At 40.5% G+C, this 25,237-nt stretch overlaps 1 protein-coding gene across 4 annotated transcripts in view; it reads right to left on the reverse strand.

The window, feature by feature from the left end:
• The window catches only part of ATP8A2 (ATPase phospholipid transporting 8A2), a 438,434-nt gene that overhangs the window by 182,146 nt on the left and 231,051 nt on the right, over nt 1–25,237 (reverse strand). For all 4 annotated transcript variants that reach the window (XM_067466581.1, XM_067466582.1, XM_060770914.2 and 1 more), the window contains one exon: nt 4,981–5,164. In XM_067466581.1, the coding sequence (XP_067322682.1) occupies nt 4,981–5,164 (184 nt within the window). The remainder of the gene's footprint in view (nt 1–4,980; nt 5,165–25,237) is intronic.

Genomic DNA, 25,237 nt, shown 5'->3' on the forward strand with positions numbered 1-25,237 from the left:
ACATTGAGCTTAAAACAATTTCCAGCTTTCCTGGGTATATCACTGCCATACCTTTGGCATATGGTGATACTTTGCACAGGTCAGGGCACTATGTGAATCCCTGTTCAGAAATCGTTGCCTCAAAGTCACTAAATGATGCAAAAGGTGCTGAGTTTGTTTTTAAAAAGGGTAAGTTTAGAATTCAGGTCAGATAATACCCCTTTGAAAAGTTACCAAATGGGCTGCTTTGAATGCAAGAAAAAGAGAACCAAGAAATCTGGTTCTCAAATGCAAATCCCAGAAGCCATTGTGCGAAATTCTGGTAATTATAATCCAACAAGTAGCATTTTCAAGATCTGAAAACTCTTCTTAGTTGAAATCAGGTGTTTAAAAAAGCCAATATGATGTATGCTCACTCTGGATTAAATACAAGTGGCTTCAGCACAGTTTAATTCCCACATAAGTATACATTGAATTGCAACGCAAACGATGCAATATTTCAGGATCTGGCATCTTTATGATATTTAGGCATAACCTCATTATTGTATATTCAATTGGACTTGCTTGCACAATACTCCGTCTACAATACCATTTGGGTTTCTTAAAGCACATGGAATATCTGTGCCATAAAGCTTGAAATTTACTATTTCATTAAAGTTTTCAGCACCATTTTGAGGATTGCCTATGTTTGTATGTATGTTTATTACAAAAACTGATTTTTTCCATTTATTTACCATGCCCTTCCTTTATGGGTCTCTTATAAGTTATATAAAAAGTCACCATCCCATATTTTAATCTTGACAGTATCCCTTTAATATGGGTTAGAATGAATGATAATGACTTTCTCAGGGCCATTCAATTTCATGGTTGAGTAGGGATCTGAACTCAGTCTCCATCCCTCTGTACAGACCTAACACTCCATCTACAGTACCATTTGGCTTTCAGGATTTTTTTTTCTGATTTAGAAGCAAAACATTGGAACACTAAATGCTCTGAAAATTCACGTAATCTTGCAATGGACCATTCAATGTGCAGAACAGTTTAACATCAGCTCTGGAGAACACTTGAGCCCAAAGTTTGGCTGATCTTGAAAGAAAACAACATCGAAAAGACAGGAAGCAACCACCGAAACAAGACTGATGCATGCAACAGAGCAAGATGGTTTTGTTTGTCCTGATCACAGTCTGACGAAGTGCATTTTCCAGACTACAGATTCTGGAAGCTGCAGTCCAATAAGTAAGTTTTCCAAGCTCTGTTCCAGATACACTCACTGACAAGCTATTCTGCATGTACCTTCCAGTAAGAAATACAATCCTGCCACTGCAGCAATTGGTCTTCTTTCTCTCCTCCCGCTCAACTTTGCAATAAGGGCTTGTGGGAGTGTATGAAAGGATAATATGCAATCAGGCCTGTGGTGGTTGTCACCTTGCAAAATCAATCACAAAGTAGTCAGGACCACAAGGTGGCGGCTGGCCAGGGCTCGCCTCAGGCATCCTGAAGACTGCCAACGCTCATTAGCTCAGCAAAATGCATGATGTGAAAAGCAGAAAAAGAAAATAATCTAGTCATCTTTAAGAAATCTGAGACCAATCTTCAATGAATAATCATTTTTTATTAGCAGCTGCATAATAAAAATGATCCTTGAGTGCAATAGATTCCTCCTTTGGATAATAATAAAATCTGCATCCAATTTCTGAACTGTTCCAGGACTTTCTATATTTGGGTTTAGACAGTTTGAGAGAGCATCATGATCTCAAAACAAGAGACGCTTTCAAAAGGTGCTCCTCTCTTCCTTCCTGTGCTTTTAAAAAATCTGAATAAGTTAATCTGAGACACACAAAAAATATCCCTTGTATCTGTTTATATTAAATTATAGTCTCCCTGAAACTTCTCAGCACCCTTTGGACTATTTGATGTGTGGTATCATTGGGTATGTGTGATGTCACTGGTTTTTTGGTATCATTTGTGATAGTATTGGTACTATGTGAACACAAAGAAGAGTGCATTGCATGGCGTGGAATCTCCTTTCATTGGAGACCCAAATGGCACCAACTTTGGTTTCATTCCAGCACCAAATTTAAAAGTAGCTTTTTTATTGCAATTACTTGGGGCCAATGATTTCATTCAAACCTGTATACATGCATAGTTTAAAACACCTATAACATTTAAACTTATTAAATTTAGCATTTAATACAAGGCAGAAGTTTTTTAACCACTGGACTAGAACAATCCCTTAGAATTTTATTTTTGTGTGTGTCTCAGGAGTGACTTGAGACTGGTGTGACAGAATAGGCCATCTGCAAGGACGTTTTATCATCCTGTGAAAGGCTTCTCTCATGTCCCTGCATGAGAAGCTGGAGCTGACAGAAAGGAGCTCACCCTGCTCCCTGGATTCAAACCACTTTCGGTCAGCAGTGCTGCCAGCACCAGGGTTTAACCCATCGCACTACTGTGGGCTCCTTCAAATTTTATAAAGGTATAGAATGAGAGGGATTCCATCAAATGACCTCTAAAATGCTCCTACAAATTAATTTTACACCAATTAAATGACTTTGTTCCAACTCATTACATCATTTTATATGTATTTTTATTCTACTCCCATAATAAAAAGGGAAGCAAGATTGGAAATAACTACATCACTTATATCTTGTTACTTCCAAGCTCTGTTTCCTTTTCTAGAATGCAACTCCCAGAACAGCACAATAACCATGGGCATTGGCATAAAGATTTATGCTGAAGAGTGAGTTAGCCTTAATATTAATCTAAGGAAACTCATAGAATACTAATTCTAATCCTCAGTTCCTTTAATGAAACCCAAAGTTTCCATCCTGGTTGCTCCCATCTGTATTGGGAAGAAAGTAAATCAAACTTTTTCATCATGGACTGTTTTGTCCGCCATTTTTACACGTATGAAAAAGGATCTTGCAGCACCTTAGAGCAGTGTTTCTCAACCTTCCTAATGCAGTGACTCCTTAAAAGAGTTCCTCATGTTGTGGTGAACCCCAACAACAAAATTATTTTCATTGCTATTTCATAACTGTAATTCTGCTTCTGTTGTGAACTGTAATGTAAATATCTGATATGCAAGATGTATTTTCATTCACTAGACCAAATTTGGCACAGATACCTGTTATGCCCAAATTTGAATGCTGGTGGGGATTGGGGGGGGGGGGCGTTGATTTGTAATTTGGGAGTTGTAGTTTCTGGGGTTTATAATTAACCTACAATCAAAGAGAATTTTTAACTCCACCAACGATGGAATTGAATCAAACTTGGCACACAGAACTCCCATGACCAACAGAAAACACTGGAAGGGTTTGGTGGACATTGACCTTGAGTTTTGGAATTGTAGTTCATCTGCATCCAGAGAGAACTGTGGACCAAACAATGATGAATGTGGACCAAACTTTGCACGAATACTCAAATGCCCAAATTTAAACACCAGTTGAAAGTGGCTGAACTGGAACTTCAGCAATGCTCATCATTGCTACTTAGCATCTGCTTAAAGGATAAGATTGCCTGTCTCTCTCCAGGAGGTAAGGTTGCTTCTTCCATCACTGACATAAAGCCCAGGCATTAAGCTAAAACATTTTAATATTAAATAGTTTAAATGAGTAATCCTTTTAAATGACTTGTATGATGGTTATGTCTGAATGTGTGGATATTACAGGGATCTTCACTCTTCTATTTTTCCCCCCAAGGATAGTGATGTTTGTTTACTTAGAACGATTATACTCAAGTCTTGACTTTTTTTATTATTCCTAGTTACTGGTTTTTGTTGATGTGTGTCATCAAGTTCTTTTTCACGTATGGTGATCTCAAGGTGGCTCTACCATGAGGTTTTCTGGGGCTAAAACGATTTGCCCGCATTACATGGCAGTGGGGATCCAGCCATTGACTTACCAAAGGTCACCACTGGGTTTCCATGGCTGAGTAGACAATTGAACCCTACTCTCCAGAGTAATAGTCCAGTGCTTAAACCACTACTTTATATTTACTTTAGGAATTTAAATTTATATCTCTTTTTCCTAGGGCTCCCTGGTGGCACAGTGGGTTAAACCACTGAGCTGCTGAACTTGCTGACCAAAAGGTTGGTGGTTTGAATCTGGGGAGTGGGGTGAGCTCCTGCTCTTAGCCCCAGCTTCTGACAACCTAGAAATTAAAAACATGCAAATGTGAGTAGATCAATAGGTACCGCTTCAGTGGAAAGGTAACTGTGCTCCATGCAGTCATGCTGACCACATGGCCTTGGAGATGTTTATGGAAAAAGCTGGCTCTTCAGTTTAGAAATGGAGATGGGCACCCCCCCCCCCCCCAGAGTTGGACACAAGTAGACTTAATATCAATGGAAACCTTTACCTTATCTGTCCTTCCTAATTGTTACTACCTCTCTGCTGGCTCCTAATTACTCAGAGAGCATGCCAACTTTGACATTAGATACTCTGGGATTGGCATGATGGAGTAACTTTACTAGCCTCTGTTGATTCTGTCCTCTTCCCAATGGCAAGACCCTTCACCTATCCCAGATCAACCTTCCCCTATTCCAATGGGCCACAACTGAGACAGAAATAAACAATTATCCTTCATAGCTTTCTCCGGGAATCACTGAAATAAAACACGATAGTGCCAGTTTACTAGCACTGAAGGACTCTGGAAATATGCTTCACCAACAGGTGTGCAAGTCAAGAGCAAGAAAAATTGTTATCAGCTGAACTTTGACAGCTGTAATAAGCAACTCTTTTTCCTAGTTAGTGAGATCTGAAGCACAGTGAGAAACAGAGGGAGAAACTTAAAACTTTTGGAGGAGATGGCTCATGGCTGAATACTATGGAAGGGATCCCAGACACTTATGAGGTATCTGCTTCAAAGCAGCAGGCCCAGAGGAACGGGAAAAGACAATCTGTTGAGTCTCTAGGTCAGCGATGAGGTGTTAATGCTGCCAATGCAGCCAATTCCTCTTTCAGCAGAGCAAGGCAGCTGCTTTCCTTCTGGGATTCTAACCTGTGCTATCGCGTAATCGGAGGAGTTGGTCGCCTGCATGCCTTCGTTGCCGCTGATCCCTACTCCAACATGAGCCGTCTGGATCATTCCTACGTCATTGGCACCATCGCCGATGGCCAGCGTGATGGCATTCACATGCTTCTTTACCATGTCTACTATTTCAGACTTCTGCAAAGGAGACACCCTAGGAAGGAGAAGAGAAAAACTTCAGACTATTTCCTACACATTAAGCTATGTGTGACTTTCTAGAGGGACAGCTGTAATCTAGATTTAGACATATAAAAAGACAGTTGCTGGAAAGTTTCCTAATCTAGCACATCGTACTTTAGAGTCCATGCCAAATCTTACACATACACACACACAAACATAAATACACACCTAGTTAAAGAATATTGTGTTATTTCTTCTCTGTAAATAAATACACAGAATAAAAAGATAGAAAATGTAGGACAGTTCAGTAGCTCTGAAATGCTTTCAGAGATGTGTGTGTATATATAATGCACATAGAAAATGATAAATACTCAAAGTATTTTAAAATTTCTACACTTATTACATGAATGAGGTTATCTAGCTTTCTCAAATATCACTGTAATGATCCACAAGGCAATTTAGGTGTCACTGTTTACTCATTTTCCTTTTCTTCAAGGTTTTCATGAATTCCTTTGAAATTGTACTCTGTTTGGGCTATGGGTTTTGCTGTGGTGTTTCGATTGTTGGTAGTACAACACACATGAGGTCTCAGTATTGAAATGCAAAATTGGAACTCTGTCTATTTGACAGAGAATTTCTGACAACCAATTGTTTAACAATAATTGAAATGACTCCCCCCCCCCCTGCCAAATTATACTGGTGTGAAAAAGAAAACAGGATGATCAGTCAGTGGAATTTATTCTGTTTTGGAGGGCAAATTAAATTCCTGAACCCAGAATTTAGGGATTGAGGGCCAGCATGTTGTAGTGGTTTGAGTGTTGGGTTACAACAATGGAGACCAAGCTTTGAATTCTCACTCAGTCATGGAAACCCCACTGGGTGATCCAGGGCAAAAGACATATTCTCAGCCCTTGAAATCCCTGTGAGAGGTTCACCATAGAACTGCTATAGGTCAGAAACAACTTGGTGGCATATAACCATTTCCAGACTTAGTCATGCAATTAAGATTAATGGGAGAAATTAGATCTGATTTAGTTTCCATTTCTTTAAATGTATCATGTCTAAGTACTAACTAATTTAAATATAATCTTATGTCAAATGCACTGGAATCTTAGATTAAAAAGATGGATCTCAGAAGTACAAGCCATTCTTTGTGTGTAGAAAAGCCCATGTTCTTGTTCTAATTATAGGGACTTCTTGTAACAAGGATGGGAAAGTCCCCTGCTTGAGGCCTTGAGAGCAGTGGCAGTCTGTGCCGCTCTTGTCAGCTGGATAGTGAAGAGGTTTTAATTTGAAATAGCTTTTGTGTCAGAAGCAACTTATTGCAAGTTGCTTTTGATGCGAGAGAATCAGTCCTCTACCAAGACATTGCCCAGGGGGCGCCTGAATGTGTTACCATCCTGTAGGAGGCTTCTCTCATGTCCCCACATGGGAAGCTGGGGCTGACAAACAGGAGCTCACCCTGTCTCAGGGATTCAAGCCACCAACCTTCAGGATAGCAGTTCAGCTGGCACAAGCCTTTAACCCATTGCGCCACTACGGCTCCCATGTTTGAAGTAGCCATTCAAGGTAATTAACCTATTGGAAACTAAGGTTCAGCATCTTTGATAGCTCTCTTCAAGTTCAGACGAAAACCCATTCTGTATTTATCACTGTTGTGGGAGCCACCAGCTGCTGTGGTTTGGAAGAACCATTGCAAGTTATCAGAGTAGACAGTACTAGGCTTGATATGGAAAAGGATGACCTAATTGACAGTGTTGTGTCAAATCATCACTCAGAGTCTCGTAATAAAACTAATTTTCTTGGATATCTCAGTCATCCTAAATAAATGTTATCCATACAGGTCTTCCTTCATGTGCCAAAATACAACTGTTGTCCTTATTGTTAGCCAACTTGACCATCACCTACAAAGTTTTCTTACTTGTATTAAATAGAGTACTCTAAATGTACATAAAGTTAAATGGAGAGGTCCAACATTGGTCTCTTTATGCTCACTTATATCTTTGGAAAAGCTTTTTATTCAGAAGACAAATTTAGTAATCTGGGAGCATTGGCTAGGCATTGCAAATATCTATTTAATTTTTTTTGCATAGAATTCTCATTGGGCCAGGCTATTAAACCCTCATCTTGCAAAGTCAAAAACAAGCTGGCTGCACCCAATATTACTAATGATTGCATCAAGGATGGCAATTTGAACTTGAAAATGAGGGAACATTGAAGTTTATTAATCTTAAATTCTAACATTTATGGGTGTGATGACAGAAAATACTCCCTAAATGACAGTCTAGCTTCACTCCACACTGAAAGTCATAAAGTAAAAAATCCAGACAGAGTTGGAGCCAAAACAGGGGCTCACATATGGGGAGCACATCAGTTACGTGCCTCAGGTGATCTTTAAGTCAGCCAAGGAGGAGGCCAACTACTATTGCCCACATCAGCAGTGGTAATTATTTCACAATAAAGTCAATCTTCTCCTTCATTTTTGCTTCCTCTTATTCAGAAAACAGAGCCTAATCATTTTCTTATTAGCATGTCTTCCCATTAAGCTGCGAAGTGTATGAGCAAGGTGGTTGGGAGAGAATGCTAAAGAAGTTCTGTTTATTAAAAAGAAACTTTTTAACAGGGATTCTCACCTTGTTTCTCTCTGAGTTTTGCCATCTGAAGCTCAGAGTTCTAAAAAGATACTGCAAGGGGAAGGATCAGAATTAACTACAGCCTGGAGGCTGTATTGGAAGCTATGAAAAGCCTGCAGTGTGAAAGCTACAGCAATGTAAAAATGAAAACAAACTGGGTTATTATTTTGGTTATTTTAGACCAAGGACTCAAATGTGTTTGCATTCAATGAAGGATTTAGGGGGGACTAGAAAGAGCTGTTATTCTACAGCAGTGGATCCCAACCTGTAGTCCATGGATCACCAGCAGTCCCCAAGAACTAAAATATGGTCTGCAACCTCACTGTTGCTACACTCTTGCAACAAGAGTGACTGGTTTCGCGAAGCCCTCTTATAGTGCTGAGGCAACGGGGATGTCGGGAGGGGAGAGGCTGACTATTCACGAAAGGCGCGACAGCTAGCCTCCTGACTGCTGCTTCTCCTCCTCCCTCCCTCCCCCTGAATGGAGCCATTCTATGTGGTACCTGAAGTGTCTTCATTTTTAGGTCTGTTCCTGAGGTTATTTGGGGTGTTGCTTCAGAAAATTGCATGACAGACCACATCAGCTCTAGATTATTAAATATGATTTTCTGTGGGTGAGCAAATAGTGACTAGTAGATGGCATATGTTCTGTATCAGAAACTATCCAATGCAATTTTTCTGAATCAGCACTCCTAATAACCAAACCAAATCTAAAGTTGACCAAAAACTGATTCATAACCCTTTTGGTACTATTTATTTATTTCGGTTACTTCTACCCCGCCCTTCTCACCCCAGAGGGGGACTCTGGGGTGAGAGTCCCCCTCTGGCACAATTCGATGCCGGCATCAACATCACAGTAGAATAAAAACAATATAGCAGCAATTAAACAATTAACAATCGGTTTCTGCACTGCAACAATAAAACCAATAGAACTAATGTTGGAGAGTAGTCCCTGGTCAAAAAAAAGGTTGAGAATCACTTCTCTACAGAGACACCCCACAAGCTAGAGAGGTACATGATCTTTGAGTTGAGGCTAAAGTTTTGGGAAGCTGATACCCTTTGCAGTTTACTTGGGATTGCATAGTTTGCTATGCATGGTGTTTCACATGTGGATGAGAGACCATAGCCCATACTTTGCATGCTGTAGACCCCAGATTCAATATCCAGCACCTCCAATCTTGCCAAGAAAATTCTGTGATAGGGTTGCCATAAGTCAAAAGCAATTTGAAGGAATTCAGCAGTAGCAGCAATAAAACAACAACAAGGAAACCAACAAAAAAAGAACCTTCAATTATTTTTTGTAGTAAAAACAATTAGTTTTGGGACCTTGAAGGAATATTGCTTTTTGAAACAGGTTGACTGATATTTTTTTTACAATACAGCCAGATGCTTTAAAAAACATGTTGTTTTGATATGTGACATTCACATTTTCAAAATACTGCCCAATAACCTCACTTTGCTTAAACTATTGTACATATAGTTGACTCTCTGTATCCACGGAATCTGCAATCACAGATTCCACCATCTATGGCTTGAACATATATTTGTTTTTTTAAAATCCAAAAAGCAAACTTTGATTTTACCATTTTATATATGGGACAATATTTTATTATGCCATTGTATCAAAAGGGACATGAACATCCACGGAATTTGGTATCCACAGGGGGTGAGGTGAGGTGAGGGGATGGAACCAAACCCAAGAAAATACTAATGCCTACTGTATAAGCAACACCCGACCTCTTGGTTTAGATGGACATTGATGGCTCTAAGATCAGTGAATTGACTCTGGGCTTTAGCTTAAACCAGTAGTTCTCAACCTGTGGGTCCCCAGATGTTTTGGCCTCCAATTCCCAGAAATCCCAGCCAGTTTACCAGCTGTTAGGATTTCTGGGAGTTGAAAATCAAAACATTTGGGACCCACAGGTTTGAGAACCACTGGCCTAGAATTTGAAGGAGTCATCCAAGTTGCTGAATCCATTGTAGTGGTGAAGCTCAGCACCTTGGATAGCACCACTGATTTTAGACTAAACCCCATTGCAAATTTTCCACCTCACTAAAATGGGAGCCATCAGCTTCTGCTGCCCATTCTTTCCATAAATTTCTTTGTATCAAATGGATTAAAGGAAAACAATGGAACAAATCAAAGCCCTCATGTGATTTATATGTTCCTTCTTTCCTCACTGAAGTCTTGTTACAGAATGTTTTCCCTCCTGCTGTGTAATCTTTAAGAGCACTCTTGTGAAAAGGGAAGGTGAGAGGGGAAGCCGTGCTTTAAACAGATGCTACTATTATATCTGCCTGTTTCCAAGTTGCAACAGGGATTAAAATAACATGTTTAAATACACTAATGTCTTTAACACAAAAACATGTTAATTTGATACCCTGTTTCTCTGGAAGCTGGTTCTCTTTGGGTCTGTCATCTTTGAAGTCAAAAGTAGTTTTACTACAAAACATGCCAGCATTTCAAAACACCATGCCTGACCTCATCTTCCAGGAAGGCAGGATGGGAAGCAACCCAAAAAGTAAGCTGAAACCTTAACAGGTTACTCTGGTTTTTAAGAGCATTCACTGTTTTCAGCAGCAAACGCCAGTGCACAATTATTTCATGAAAAGTAAGGAGCAGATAAATCCATGACAAGTAGCACTACTAGAACCCTGGATTTGGAAATAAATTGCCAACAAGCTGTCAAGAAATAAAAAACAGGGGGGACTATTTTTTGGACAAACTCATCATAATGTATTTTAGATACACAAGGCCTCCTTCATTATTGTCAAAGAATTGTGCGTAACACAGTAGACTTCAAATTCCAACAGTGTTGGAAAGTAGCACAAAAAAGACACTGCTTTTTCTGTCTTGCCTTTCTACTCAGCTTTGGGAAGCACTACAATAGTGCTTTTAATTTACAGCCACTAATTTTTGTGGTAAAACTGCAATATCACCACAGGTAAGTCTACATAATAATTTAGGCTACACAGTACAGCATTTTCCTGAATGTAAGCCCTATACATGCAGGGCCATGTTGTTTTATCTTGTCGGGTTGTTGCATATCATTTAAAGAGTTGGGAAATTCATCTTACACTTAGTCTGTTTCTGGCTTATAACAATCCTAAGGTGAACCAATTACAGGATTTCTTTGGTAAGGTTTGTTCAGAGGGGTTATCTTTGCCTCTCTCTGAGACTGAATATGACATGCCCAAGGTCAACTAATAGGTTTTCATGGCTGAGCAGGAAAGTGAATCTCGGTCTCCAGAATCAAACTCCTACATTCAAACCATCATGCTCTTGCATCTTACAGGCAGAATTGAAATATCTTATTCTGCTCCCGCAGAATATCTTGTCCTATATTCAGCAACAAGAGTATTACAGTAAATTATTTTTATTTTTCTCTATATAGCTCTAATTAAACAGTAAAACAAGAGGTAATAAAAATAATTCTCGGTCTCTTACTCAGCTATATGAAGCTTCCAAGTAACCAGTGTATACAAGTCATTGTTGATGTTATGGCTAGAATAAAACAGCAGTGTTTAAAAGAGGACAGAGTGCAACTATACTTTCATTTTGCTGTTTTCCTTCTGCAGGCTTTCCTTCTGCTTTTCTAAAAGCCAATTTACTGTGACTTCATTTACAGCAGTAAAAGTTGCAGTTGTGTGAAATTCAGTACCACAATTAGAGTTACCTTGGATGCTCCTAAAGGCAGGTTCGATAGATTTCTGATGGGCTAGGTTAACAGTGGATACTTGCCATGATTGATATACACTTCCTCCAGTACCATAGAGAGTATGAAGGACAAGCAAAATTATCAAAAGTCTGGAAACCAAGTCTTGTGATGAACAGATTAGAGAGATGTATGATATATGAAGGAGAGAACACCAAGAGGCACTAGAATCATAGAATCAAAGAGTTGGAAGAGACCTCATGGGCCATCCAGTCCAACCCCCTGCCAAGAAGCAGGAATGTTGCAATCAAATACCTTCAATCAGAAGGTAAAGAATTGTATTCAAATTTTAAGAGATTCCACCTAAATATCAGGAAAAACTTCTTTATTGTAAGAGCTATTCAAAAGTGGCATAGAGTGTCTCAGAAGGTGGCAGATTCTCCATCTTTGGCTGTCTTCAAATAGAGGTCGAATAGGCATTTTTCATGGGTGCTTTAATAGTGTGTTCCTGCATGGCAGGGGATTGGTCTTAGTGATTCCTCCTAAAGTTAACATTCTGTGATTTCAGGATTCTGTATTCCAGATTCTGAATAACAGCACCATGAATGCAGCATTGTATTGACATTCTACTTGTGGGTTTCCCACTGACATCTGACCTCAACCCGCATCAACAAATGGTTGGACTAGATCAGACTTCAGTCTGACTCCAGCATGATTCTTCCCATGTTCTTATAAAACATCTAACAATGGATGCTACCCTTGAGGACAATTAAATGGAATCTCCATCAGAAGGAGGAGTATACCTCTGAATAACACTTGGGACCAAATAAAGGTGATGCACTATTGCCCTCATGAATTGTTTATGGACTTCTCAGAGGCATCAGGTTAATCACTGTGAGAACTAGCATGCTGGAGGCATATATCCTCACAACTTAGACATTCTATATTTTAAAAGAAGAAAATGAAAAATGTAAGTCACAGGTAGACAGGACAATTATTCCCAACATATAATGTGGGTTTTTCATGGGGATAAAGGATTTGAATCACCCAATGGTTAAGAAGGGATTTGAAATATTTTCACCAGAGTCATAATCAAACACTCAAACTACTATGTCACACTAGCTGCTAAAGAGAAGGCACAATGCCTTTATATACTGACTAGGCTTGTGCACAGATTCAGATTGGTCAGTTCCCTTTGGCCAATCCGGTATGTTCGACTTGTTTGGATGACTGTAATGGTAAGGTCTCAACCACCATGGGTTTTTTTGGCTGAATGGCATATGCAGCTTCTTCCTTTCTATTTGGGAGAATGTAGCGCATGCTTCCTCAACCCCATTCCTCAAATCCAGGGTTGCTCAAAAGGAAGAAAGAAAAGGAACCCAGGAAGGGTGCTTCCTTAACCTCTTTGCTCAAATTCAGACTCCCTTGAAAGGAAGATAGAAATGGGTCCCAGGAGGGGTGCTTCCTGAAACCAAGGTTCCCTTGAAAGGAAGGAAAGGGTCCCAGGAAGGATGCTTTTTTAACCCCATTCTTCAAACCCAGAGTTTGTGGAAAGGAAAGGGTCCCAGGAAGAGTGCTTCCTTAACCCCCTTCTTCAAACCCAGACTCTTTGAAAGGAAGATAGGAAAGGGTCCCAGGAGGAGTGCTTCCTTAACCCTGTTCTTCAAATCCAGACTCCCTTTAAAGGAAGAGAAAAAAGGGTATCAGGAGGGGTGCTTCCTTAACCCCGTTCTTCAAACCTAGGCTCCCATGAAAGGAAGATAGGAAAGGGTACCAGGAGGAAGGATGCCTCCTTAACTCCGAGCCGGATCTTCTCAGATCTTGTGGATACCTAGCCAATTTTTTTCCCCATTAGCCAATTTTAGGGAGGCTCCTGAAAAACAGATCTGGATGCACAACCAAATTTGGATACCAAAAATGGATCACCCTCCAACCTAAATTGAAAAACATACTAGGAAACAGTATTTAGAATTGCAGTGCTTATCTCAGACAGCCGGATAATAACAACAAATACTATCTTGTTTCTCACGAACCCAAGTGTAGGTTGAACAAATATCTGCTTTCTTATCTATAATCTTTGCATTCTTTCCATCACAAGTTAATTCCATCCTGTTTACACATCAGTCTGCCTTTTTTTAAAAAAAAGTATATAAAAACTCATATACATTTTGAGTGCATGAAGTCTGTACACAGTTTTGTATGCATTTTCCCCTGATATATATATTGTCCAAGCACCCAATCCTAGAATTTATTTATTTACTGTATTTATACCAAATTTGCTTTTTGTATAAAATTTTTCCCAAATGTACATACTGTACATATTTTTACTCAGATAACTGAAACAGAATTTAGAAAAGTTAAAAAAAAAAGATCTCATTTTACATATTACTTTGGAAAGTACAAAAGGACTTGGTTAGCATTGAAAAGGAAACAGATTAATTTTATCCCATACTATGTACTTATGTGCTAGTAAATCCAAAGTATTCATTTGCTTCAGAAAGAAAATCAGCAGTAGCTAAAAGGCATTCCTAATGAACAATAGCAGGATTTCATTGTTTTGCATAGAAAAGCTCTATCTCTATAACCATAATGCACACATTACAGAAAGAAAAATATGCAGAAAACAGAGAAGGCTCCTTTTTAATGTAACTCATACAGCTTTGACATTTAAATTACCCAGATCAACCTTTTATCAATATTGATATGCCTCCCACACAATCTCATCCAAGGGCTAAACTAAACATGACATGCATGACCTGGGAAAAGCTTCACTATCAATCTTGTGTAAGTAAGAAATACAGATTTATTAAAACCATGGAAAAGATCCCACATTGAGAAGCATATTATAAAGTTCCACATGGGAAGTGCAACATGTCTTCTCTATGATCTCCCAACCCATATTTTAGCTACTATAGCAGGCATGGGCAAACTTCGGGCCTCCAGGTGTTTTGGAGTTGAAGTCCAAAACACCCGGAGGACTGTAGTTTTCCCATGTTTGTAGTATAATCAGACACACAAACACACACAACACATACACCACTTACTGGTTAGTGGAGAGGAGGAATAGGGTAGAGATGGAACAATGTCCAGATATGTTCATATAACTGGGTGCACAGCAATAACATTGTCCTCTGTAACCACAGGAGGATGTCTATCACTGTGACATATGGTGACCTTAAGGTGAACATATCACAAGAGTCTTTTTGGCAAGAGAGGCTAAGAATGATTGACTTGCACCAGACCATCCAGTAGTTTCCATGGCTAACCAGGGATTCAAACCCTGATATTCCTTTTTTTTTTACTTTTTATTTTTACAATACAGAAAATACATACCTTGCACACACAAAACATTTACAATTCCCACCACCAACATGAGGATTATTATCTTTCACATATTCATTTCTTTTTGAGACAATCATTATTTCTTTATCTTTATACATTTCCATCCTGTATGCTATATAGCATTTGTATCTTATTTCTTATGACCTGATCTCCAGAATCAAACCCTGATATTCAAAACTCCTTGTCTAACACTCACCACTACAAAATTCTGGCTCTGTATTTTTTTAAAAACTATAGTTAGCGGGAGTCCCAGCGTGGTGTAGAGGTTCAAACACTGGATTGAACACTTGAGGATTGTATAGAAATCCCCTAGGACCGTGGTTCCCAACTGTGGGTCCCCAAGTGTTTTGGCCTACAACTCCCAGAAATCCCAGCCAGTTTACCAGCTGTTGGGATTTCTGAGAGTTGAAGGCCAAAACATCTGGGGACCCACAGGTTGAGAACCACTGCCCTAGGAGACCTTGGATACATCACACTCTCTCAGGATCAGAGGAAGACAATGGCAAACCTCCTTTGAACAAATTTTATTAAGGGATAGGTTCATCTTAGGGTTCTCATAAATTGGAAGTGAGAAGAAAATGTCTATATAAACTAGTTCATAGTGGTGAACCTTGGCTACGGAAGGCTGCATGTATTATACACACAACAAAATTGAACAAGAAAGGCTATCAGGTATGAAAAAATTGTTTAACAGTATACAATTCCAATTCCAACTCTTTCATTTATTCAAATGTTTCAACTGAAAAATTTTGTCTGCTCTGTTACATTTGGCATCTCCTCTGCTATTACCGTACTGTGGTGGTATGATTTAAAGATTTTCACCATATTATGCACTTAAAAAAATTGCACCTGTACACTATTATCTAGTATCTGTCAGAATGAATGACTGTTCTAAAATGTTTTTAATAAATAACAAATTTAAATATAAAAATATTCAAATGTAAGTAGATGCAAATATATATATGGATACTAATGTAAACCATCCATATTACTTTCATGTCTTTCAGGTCATTAAGAACCTTCTTCCTTATTATATGGCTTTTACAGAATTTGGAATATTATATTCAAAGGTTAAAAAATTAGTTTAAATTACTCTTTTAAAAATGGCTACGTTATTTATAACAATTATAGGAAGGTATCTGTATAGGTTTTGTGTCAATTATTCGACTAAGTTAAGAATAGGTAACGATAAAGGTTTTCCCTTGACATTAAGTCTAGCTGTGTCCAATTCTGGGATGGTGGTGCTCATCTCAATTTCTAAGCCGAAGAACTGTTGTTGTCCATAGACACCTCCTAGGTCATGTGGCTAGCATGACTGCATGGAGTGCTGTTACTTTCCCCCTGAAGCAGTACCTATTGATCTACTCACATTTGCATGTTTTTGAACTGCTAGGTTGGTAGAAGCTAGGGTTAACAACAGGAGCTGACCCTGCCCGCGGATTCAAACCGCCGACCTTCTGATCAGCAGGTTCTGCAGCTTAGCGGTTTAACCCACTGCGCCACCATGGCCCCTAAGTTAAGAATAGAATAAGCTTAACTGGGAATTTTGTAGGATGATATCCTAGGTACAGTTTGGTCTCATATTTAGATTTGCTCTCCTACTTCTTTCTAACTGCTTTGCTTGTCATAAAATAAATGAGTCAAAGAAAACCCTAGATATCAGTATTTACAAGAACAAATTACTGTATGTAAAAAAAAATCTCTGGAACTGTCATTGTAATTGCACAAGCTGTAATTTATTGCCACATCTAGGGCTAATTTTTGTAATGGTTGCCAGTACAACAGGGAATGCCAAAGTGTCAGAATGTCATGCCACTGCTTCCACTGTTACAAAATGTTCTTTTCTTATGTCAAGATACTACAGGCTCTGGCACTCTTATGACAATTTTTGCAGCAGCCCAATTAAATCCCCATTGGCACTAATACAGTTGGTAGGTAGGAATATTTAAAGAGGGGGGAGGGCGGTGGAGGTTGCTGGGGTACATTTTTTAAGCAGCTAACCTTTTCCTGCAGGCAGAGAGGAGGACATTGCCTGGAGGACCCTGTTTCCCGAAGAAAAACAAGCTTTGAAAAGTTTTGGCAGCCAGCATGGTAATGAGCCAATTTCTATTGACACGTTATCTTCAAAGGTGAACTCTTGGGCAGCAAAGAGGCAAGATTCAGTGCCAGCCTCATACAGAGAGAAAATATCCTCCTTGTCCATTCTCATGCCAGCATGATTAAGATATATACATATAGACAGATAGAGATCTAGATACCTGTTGAGCCAGACAGATAGACCATTTAGCATTCAGCGAATTTAGCGTTACAGATAGCTCAAACCATCAAGGCTTCCATGGTATACTGTTCCAGAGGGTTGTCATTAAGATAATTTACAGAAGCACGTCAAATACTTCAATAATGACAAACCACCAAGTATAGTTTGTGGCATTAGGAATTTAAAAGAACTGGGTATTATGATGCCTTGTTTCAGAAGCCCAGTTGAAGACAGAAAAAGACACTGTGAGGAATTTCAGTAATTACATTGCAATACCAAGCCCAAAGGCATGCTTGCCACACAGTTCAGTTCCTTGACTATAAGAGGATCTGCAAGTGTAGGTCCCCAGCATTTCTATAGTATTACAGAATTTCTGTAGGGCAGTAGTTCTCAACCTGTGGTTTGTGGACGACCACTAGTCCACAAGAACTAAAATATGGTCTGCAACCTCACCATTACTATATGCAATGAGAGCAACTGGTCTTCTGAAACCCTCTTATAGTGCTGAAGCTTATTAAATACAGTTTTCTGTGGGTAAGCAGATGACAACCACTGGATGGCATATGTTCTTATCAGAAACTAGAGCTGATGTGGTCCATTCAATGTAATTTTTTAAATCAGCACCCCAAATAACCAAACCAAATCTAAAGTTGACCAAAAACTGATAACATAACCATTTTGGTACTAATGTTGGAGTAGTCCCTGGTCAAAGTGGTCCCTAGTCAAAGTGGTTCCTGTTCAAGTGGTCCCTGGTCAAAAAAAGTTGGGAACTACTGTTGTAGGACAAGAGTTAATACACCACTATCTCCCATATTGGGGTCCTGGGGTTACTCTATAGCAGTGGTTCTCAACCTTCCTAATGCTGCAACTTAATACAGCTCCTCATTTGTGGTGACCCTCAACCATAAAATTATTTTCATTGCTACTTCATAACTGTAATTTTGCTACTATTATGAATTGTAATGTAAATATCTGATATGCACAATGTATTTTCATTCACTGGACCAAATTTGGCAAAAATACCAAATATGTCAAAATTTGGATACTGGTGTTGTTGGAGGGGATTGATTTTGTCGATCAGGAGTTGTAGTTGCTGTAATTTAAAGTTAACCTACAATAAACATTCCGAACTCCACCAACGATGGAACTGAACCAAACTTGGCACACAGAACTTCCATGACCAACAGAAAATAGTGAAGGGTTTGGTGGGCATTGACCTTGAGTTTTGGAGGTGTAGTTCAGCTACATTCAGAGAGCACTGTGGACTTCAACAATGATGGATCTGGACCAAACTTGGCATGAATAATCAATATGCCCAAATGTGAACACTGGTGGAGTTTGGGGAAAATAAACATTGACATTTGGGAGTTGTAGTTGCTGGGATTTATAGTTCACCTACAAACAAAGAGCATTCTGAGCTCCACCAATGATAGAATTGGGCCAAACATCCCACATGGAACCCCCATGACCAAGAGAAAATACTGTGTTTTCCGATGGTCTTTGGCAACCCCTCTGAGGCTCCCCTCATAACCTCCCTGGGGGTCCCATCCCCCAGGTTGAGAAATGCTGCTCTATAGTAAAAAAAAAAAAACCTCAAAACCCTGCTGTAATGTATGGCTAGAATTCTTTGGGTGACATATGCTAGTTTAATCAGGAGTTGCACTAATGTAACTCATTGTTCCATTATCACAAAAGGAAGTATCCAGTACCTCCAGTCACAAGGGTTTCCCTCAGGTTGTACAACAGCAGCTGGACCATTCCAAGTGCCATTATGCTATGCTCAACCTGTACATAATTCAATTACTTTATCATCTCCACTCCTTGATCTCCTTTCTCCATTCCTTATCTGCTTCTACTTATCTTACTTAAGGGTGGCAAACAAATCATGTGAAGTATGCACACCATTTGAAAGTATGTGTCTGGAAACTGTAAAGTGAGCAGCAATACAGGTATAAGCAAAAGTGTAGAAAAGTGGCTTCTTTGTTTCATTAACAGGATCTGAACCTTGGATAGTTCTTTTAAAGTTCTGACTTAAAACTCAAAGTGCTTTCACCCCAATGACACAGTAACCACATGTCATTATTGGGGGAGAAGCAGTTCGGAGGATTGCAAACATTTTATACCCTCTGGAGAAGGGGAAAAATAATTTTATGAAACCATCAAGAGGGAGATGAGCATGAGAGTTTATGTTTCCACCTCCATTAGTCACTTGATCTGTATCAGTTGCACTCTACAGATCTCCTGCTTAGATTCTGATCAAGTGTTTTTCTAAATGTTATTATTAATTCTATAAAACATATTCCATTATATAATGTTGTGCAGCAGTGATACAGCACATGTTCCATACTCAAAAGGCTCCTCTTCCAAACCCTGGCATGCCCAGATTCAAAGGTCAGTAAGGGATAGACATAATCTGAGAAAATGGCTACCAGGCAGAGCCTTGGGCTAGGATCCATCTACACTGTCACATAATGCAGTTCTATAGTATGTTCAATTGCATTGAATTGCATTATATGACTCTACACTGCCATTATGAAACTGCATTACATGTCAGTGTAGATGGGTCTTTAGATGAACCATAATATACACTGGTAGCTTTGAACTATTGAGACATGCAAGCTAGATAAATTTTCGAAAGTCCAAAAAAGTAACTTTTCAGAAGCACTCTGAAATAAAGGGAAGTGTTACTTTGGGGGGGGGGGGGCGATACTCTATGCCTGGCAATTGTTCTTTGTGTCCCATATTTCTGCAGTGAAGCGATGCAATTCCAGCTTGATCAGCTCGTTGGCACTGCAGTTGTTTCTATAGCTTGTCATTTCCTCCTTAATGTCAGCTTGCACTTTATCATTTGCTCTCCTGGGACTCTTAATCTGAATTGAACTTGGCAGGCTTACACGGCTGTTGTGACAGGATAATTAGATATTTGTCACAGTTTTAATTTTATCTTAACAGCTGTTTGTAAAAGCAAATGTAGTATTATTATTATAATTGCTCTTCTCCTGAGCCAAAAGCAACTCTGAAGATACAGCAGCAGCAACAAAAAAGGAGCCGATCTACTGGTAAAAACCTGCTGCAGCAAGTACCCAAATCACAGCTATGTGAGAGCTTTAACCACCTAGGAAGAAAAATAACAGTTTGATCCTTTAAGGCAGGAATGCGTAGCTTTCCAGATATTGCATTGCAGCTTCCACCAGCCAAGCCAGCATTGCCAATGAAGTGGAACAATGGGAGTAGCAGTAAGCAATATTTGGAGAATGATACATTGCCTGTCACTGTTTTAAGACCTGGTGAAGACATATCTTCTTCATGCAGTTAACTAAACTGTCTATACGGGTGGGGAATCTTTGGCCTTCCAACATTCTTCTCCACAACTCGGATAACTCTGGTCATTGGACATACCAGCAAGGCATATTGGATACCTGGTGCCAGGTAAAAGCAGGGCTTTTTATTGGTGCCTAAGTTAAATACCCAAAAATCCAACTAAAGCTAAACTCAGCTCTGATTAGTACTTGGATCAGAGACTGCCAATGAATACCAGTGCTGTAGGATCAGTCTTAAAGGAAGGCTAAAGCCAGCACTTAGTTAATAGGCAGCCAATGGAGTTGCCACAATGAGGCAGGGTGTATGTTCCCTGTGTGATGCTGAGAGGAGCCATGTATAAATACGTGAGAGGAAGTCATAGTGAGGAGGGAGCAAGCTTGTTTTCTGCTGCCCTGGAGACTAGGATGCAGAACAATGACTTCAAACTACAAGAAAGGAGATTCCACCTGAACATTAGGAAAGAACTTCCTGACTGTGAGAGCCATTCAGCAGTGGAACTCTCTGCCCCAGAATGTGGTGGAGGCTCCTTCTTTGGAAGCTTTTAAACAGAGGCTGGATGGCCATCTGTCGGGGGTGCTTTAAATGCAATTTTCCTGCTTCTTGGCAGAATGGGGTTGGACTGGATGGCCCATGAGGTATCTTCCAACTCTATGATTCTATGCCCCAGTTAACTACATGGCTGCAGCACATTGGATTATTTGCAGCTTCCAAACAGTCTTCGAAGGCAACCCCACATAGAGTGTGTTGCAGTAATCTAAATGGGATGTAACAAAAGCATGGACTACTATTGATCTACTCACATTTGCATGTTTTCGAACTGCTAGGTTGCCAGAAGCTGGGCCTAACAACAGGAGCTCACCCCACTCCCCAGATTCGAACCACCAACCTTTCAGTTCAGCAGCTCAGCGGTTTTACCTGCTGCACCACTAGGGGCCCATGGGATGAAATACAAATACTGAAATCTATTTATATGTATACTAGCTGTGCCCTGCCACGCGTTGCTGTGGCCTTTACTAAGAGTTTTGAAGTCTCTGCCTGGCCTCTCTTCCTTCCTTCACTCGCCCTCTTTCCTTCTTTCTCTCCTCACACTCCTTCCTTTCCCCTCTTTCTCTCTCTTTCTCTCTCTCTCTCTCTCTGGCATCCCTCCTTCCTCCCCCTTCTTTATGCTTGTGTGTAAACTTGAGTATCTTCTGTTGGTCATGGGGGTTCAGTGTGGCATGTTTGCCCCAATTCTGTTGTTGGTGGGGTTCAGGATGCTCTTTGAGTGTTGGTGAACTCTGAATCCCAGTGACTACAACTCCCAAATGTCAAGGTCTATTTCCCTCAAACTCCATCTGTGTGGATATTTGGGCGTATTGAATGCTTTGGTCCGGATCCATCATTGTGTCTTCAAAGTCGCACCCTCCCTTCTCCCCACCCCTTCCCTCCCTGAGTCACTCCTTCCCTCCTCCCACCCCCTCCGGAAAGACACGCCCCCTCCCTTCGCCCCACCCCTTCCCTCCCTGATTGACTCCTGGAAGGAAAGGGGTGGGGCGAAGGGAGGGGGCGTGTCTTTCCAGAGGGGGTGGGAGGAGGGAAGGAGTGACTCAGGGAGGGAAGGGGTGGGGAGAAGGGAGGGGGTGACTTTGAAGACACACCCCCTCCCTTCTCCCCACCCCTTTCCTCCGTGACTCACTCCTTCCCTCCTCCCTCCCTCTCCGGTTAGACACGCCCCCTCCCTTCGCCCCACCCCTTTCCTTCCAGGAGTGAATCAGGGAGGGAAGGGGTGGGGCGAAGGGAGGAGGCGTGTCTTTCCAGTGGGGATGCGGCACGGCGAGGCTTGGAGGCAGCGTGGGAGGAGTAAGATGAAGGAGGGGGTGGAGGGAAGGGGGCGGGGGGAAGTTGCGTTGTTTGTGTGTGTGTGTGTGCCGTGGGGAAGTGCGGTGACATGTTCGCGCTGGGCGGGGCGAGGGAGGGAGGGAAGTGCGTTGGCCGTTCGTCCATGTGTGTGCGCGCGCTGGGGACTTTGCGCCATGCTCAGTTGTTTTGCCGTTTTTTCTGTGTGTGGTTGTGTTGTTTTGATTTCTGACTGGATTCGTTTGTACCTAGTGGGTTGTCCTTGGGGCATGGCAATTTTGGTGGAGTTTTGTGGAGGGGTTTTAGAGTTTTGCTTCCCCGTTGGACGCCAGTAGGAAATTTATAGATATAGATAATAAAAGTCAAAGTTTGTATGCTTGTGGGTGATAGATTTCCAAGAGAGCTCCAATATCCAGAGAGCACTGTGACTCCCACCGACAATGAATCTGAACCAAACTTGGCACACAGGCCTCCCCAGGACCAACAGAAAATACTGGAGGGGTTTGGGGAAGGGGATTCACCCTAGAATCTCATAGTTCACCCACATCTAGTGCACATTATGAATCCATTCTGGACCAAACTTGGCACGCACACCCAACATGCCCAACTTTGAATACTGGTGGTATTTGGAGGGGATTGTCCTTAGGGGTTGGGAGTTCTAGTTTACCTACATCCAAAGAGCACCAAGAGCCCAGGCGACTATTAATCTGGACCACACTTGGAAAGCATACCCCACATCTCCAACTTTAAATACTGGTGGGGTTTGGAGGAAACTGGCCTTGAATTTAGGGACTTGTAGTTCACCCGCAAGCAGAGAGCACCGTGAACCCAACTACTGATGGATCTGGACCAAACTTGGCACACAGACCCAACACTGAATATTGGTGTGGTTGGAACAATAACAGATGGCGATCAAAGTTGTAGTTTCTAATGCATTTTCAAATGGACCCATTCTTAAAGACCAAGCCGGTAAAATAAATAAAAATGCAGAAGACGGACTTAGGCTCTTACAAATCTGCACTGTTTATTTTTCCTTTCTATTTCCCCTCAAGCTATATTAATTGTAGTTCTTGCTAGCACATCTAGGAACCTTCCTTTTTACTCTTCTTGGATAGGGAAGACTGGAACTTATGGCACACTTAAGTTAAATGTTGCAGAACTGGAATAAAGGCACTTGATACTTTTCATTTGGCTTACTTCCATGGAGAAGAGAAAAGTAAAATAAATCATTTTTGTTTTAAAAAGTTAATGTTATGATGTTTTAAAAACTGAGTTGCTTTATCAGGAAAATTTTGAAAGGAAGAGAAAAGTAAGACTGCTATGTCCAATCAGGCAGGCAGATTAGGTGTCACATGAAACTTTCAGAGTTTCACCAGGGTTTGAAAAGTTGCTTTTCTCAAATATAATTATTAGAATCCTTCCCTGCCATGGACAATACATGCTAGGGAATTCTTATAGCTGTAGTACAAAAAAAAATTCCAAGTGCTAGTAATCATAAACAGTTTACAGCAAAACAAAGCCAGGTGTAACGGATTGGCCTACCTTACAGGGTTGGTGTAAAGGCAGTAAACGGGCTTGGCTTGGAAAAGCTAAGGGGAGCAGGGGGGTGCAATCAGGCAGCCTCATTGTTGGAAGTGCAGTCTGACTGGCTGGTGAAATTAGAAAGAGTTGCTTAACAACTGGAGATGGGTGGAGCCAGAGGGAAAGGAAGGAGCTAAGGCAGCCATAGTTTAGTCAGTTGGAAATTTGGTGTTTAAAGGTTGGGTTAGGAGATTTGATAGGGAAGGAAAGAAGGAAGGAAGAGTTTTGGGAGGTGTTTGTTAGAAAGATACCTCTTTGAGGAAAATAGTTAAAGCCTTCAGGGAGATGGAGAAGAAATATAGTAGGCCTCTATAGTCTTAGAGAGCTGGTGTGGAAAGAGGATTCAAAAGTTTCAAAATATCCTGTTTGTATTCCTGTATGTAGAACATTGCATTTAAGAAACTCAAGTTATAAGACCATTCTCTATAAAAGTAAAGCCTGTCAGTTTATTGAAAACATTACGCAACTTTGTTCAAGAACAAAATAAAGAACATATTCTTGTTTTATTTTCACCTGAAGAGTTCCTGTGGCTTCTTAAACATTCTAGTGAAGGAGGTGGCCTATGATTCAATAAATGGTGGCAGCAGAAGAAACCTTCATAATTAATTGGTAGCAGCAAAGAAAAATGTAATATACAGTGGTAGCTTCCCCACTGTCCTGCCTTGTGTGTTATCTCTTGTTCCTCATGGCCTAGATGCAGCCAGACCTGTCATCCACGTTCATTTATTGCACCAGGTTTTGAAGCTGGGTGGCTATTCAATGCTAATCAAGGTGGCCAATTGCAACATTAATAGACAAGAGTTCTTTCTCCCACTCTGGACATTCCAGAATCATATAAACCTCACTTGCCTAGTTTCAAACAGACCTCACAACCTCTGAGGATGCTTGCCATAGATGTGGATGAAATGTCAGGACAGAATGCTTCTGGAGCATGGCCATACAGCCCGGAAAACTCACAGCAACCCAAAATAAAAGAACTCTTGTTTTTTGGGTGGAGGTGGAGGTGGAGTGGTCTTTTGGCTTGTGTATTTATCAAAATTGGTTACTGGATTGTTTAGAAATTTTATTTGTAAGACACATTATTTCACAGAAAGATATGAAAATATAAGATAATATATCATACGTTTTCAAGATAAGAGGTGTAGCTGGGTGAAGCTCCCTGTGCTGAGCTGACAGTTTGATTATTTTGGCATATCATAACAAAATAATAATTTAGAGCAGCGGCAGGGAAAAGGTGCACCTTCTTTGAAACCCAGTCTTGGGAAAAAGTGAGGTACAAATGGCATGATTTATGGACTGATGAGACTTCCAGATCATAACTGTGATCCCAGGATTCTCCCCTCAAAGTCTGAAACTTCTGGGTTCCTCTCCAATAAGGATAATAAAAAAACACAGATAAAAGAAACTTTCTTTGTTGTTTTTTAGCCCAGAGTCCTGGTCATTGGAAGGATACTTTATGTTTTCAATAATTCATTGAATAG

Source organism: Anolis sagrei, chromosome 3, assembly GCF_037176765.1.
Source record: "Anolis sagrei isolate rAnoSag1 chromosome 3, rAnoSag1.mat, whole genome shotgun sequence".
NCBI classification, from domain to species: Eukaryota; Metazoa; Chordata; class Lepidosauria; order Squamata; family Dactyloidae; genus Anolis; species Anolis sagrei.